This window comes from Orycteropus afer, unplaced genomic scaffold (genome assembly GCF_000298275.1).
Source record: "Orycteropus afer afer isolate SDZICR_OR568_19922 unplaced genomic scaffold, OryAfe1.0 scaffold00981, whole genome shotgun sequence".
NCBI lineage: Eukaryota > Metazoa > Chordata > Mammalia > Tubulidentata > Orycteropodidae > Orycteropus > Orycteropus afer.
In genome coordinates this window covers 257791-259082 of record NW_006922568.1, presented here as the reverse complement: position 1 = coordinate 259082, position 1292 = coordinate 257791, and the positions used below count along the sequence as shown (strand labels likewise).

General features: G+C 39.2%; 1 protein-coding gene across 1 annotated transcript in view; it reads right to left on the bottom strand.

The window, feature by feature from the left end:
* Window positions 1-1072, bottom strand: part of TAB3 (TGF-beta activated kinase 1 (MAP3K7) binding protein 3) — a 35572-nt gene extending 34500 nt beyond the window's left edge. The window contains exon 1 of the mRNA XM_007958449.2: window positions 971-1072. Coding sequence (XP_007956640.1) covers window positions 971-1072 — 102 coding nt within the window. The remainder of the gene's footprint in view (window positions 1-970) is intronic.
* Between the last annotated feature and the right edge of the window lie 220 nt (window positions 1073-1292).

The following is a 1292-nucleotide window of genomic DNA, read 5'->3' as shown; positions in this document are numbered from 1 at the left end:
TACAGAAGTAGATTGCCCAACCTTCCTTCCAAGGAGTGGCTGGTGGGTTTGAATCGCCAGCCTTCTGGCTAGCAGTCAAATGCCTTAGGTACTATGCTACCAGAACTCCCTAGACTTTGTAAAGGATGACGCAAAAGTCAAAGTATGGAGTCTTTGGTCAGTTTCTTTGTTACTCCTTTAGTGGGGAGATACATTCCACCACAGAAATGAACTATTTATTTCAAGAGAAGACAACAAGATAAAAGGCATGTGATTAAACTAAAGAAAGCAGCCTTAAAACTCATAATTAGATATTAGTAAGCATGTGACAACTAGAAAACCAGTAAGAAAGGTGATGGAATATCTACAGATTTTTTTAATTGGCTTAAAAGTGTATGTTGTCACCGTTGTAAGGTGCTGTTGAGTCAGTTTTGACTCACAGCAACCTTATGTGTAACAGAAGAAAAGTTGCCCAGTCCCTGCGCCATCCTCACATCCTCGCAATCATTACTATGTTTCAACCCCAGGACAATATGGTATTTGGCATTCAACTGCAAGGATTTGTAAACTGATAGCATAATCCCAAAAGCTCAAAGTGAAAAGTAAAAAATTTTTTTTTTCCTTTCACCACGTGCCTTCACTCTTTTCTCTAAATCACTGGTGCTCCATGGGAAGAGATTTTGCAAGACACTTGGCAATGTCTGGAGATGTTTTTGGTTGTCACAACTCATGGGGGAAAGGGAGTTGGCTACTGGCATCTAGGGGGTAGAGGCCAGAGATGCTGCTAAACATTCTACAATGCACAGGATAGCACCACAACAAAGAATTACCAAGTACAATTATCAACAGTGCTAAAGCTGAGAAACCTTGCCCTAAATGCTCCTCCTCCCCACACACACATAAGAGAACTAAGTTCTAGTCATCACAACAGGAACTAGTCCAAATAACTAAAAACATAACTTAATCTCATGATCACTGGTAGGTAATCTACCTGTAACATGCATTGAGATACCACACCCTCTGGAATCTCAGGGAAACGTTGTCGGAGATCATGGAGAACCTGAATGTCAAGTTGTGGACTGCTTTGCGCCATGCCAGAGCAAATGGTGATCAAGTTTCTCTTAGGGAATGGATGTTAACCGGCCTTCCAATAGCAATGGTCTTCTAACATCACAGTCATTTTCTACTGAAAGAAATTAAAATGCAATTACATTTATTTACATATTTCACTTTATTCAAATAGTTACCATCAACTATATTAAAACAGAGACAAAAATTAGTATACTTAATTCCAAAGTTAGAAAATTGACAAA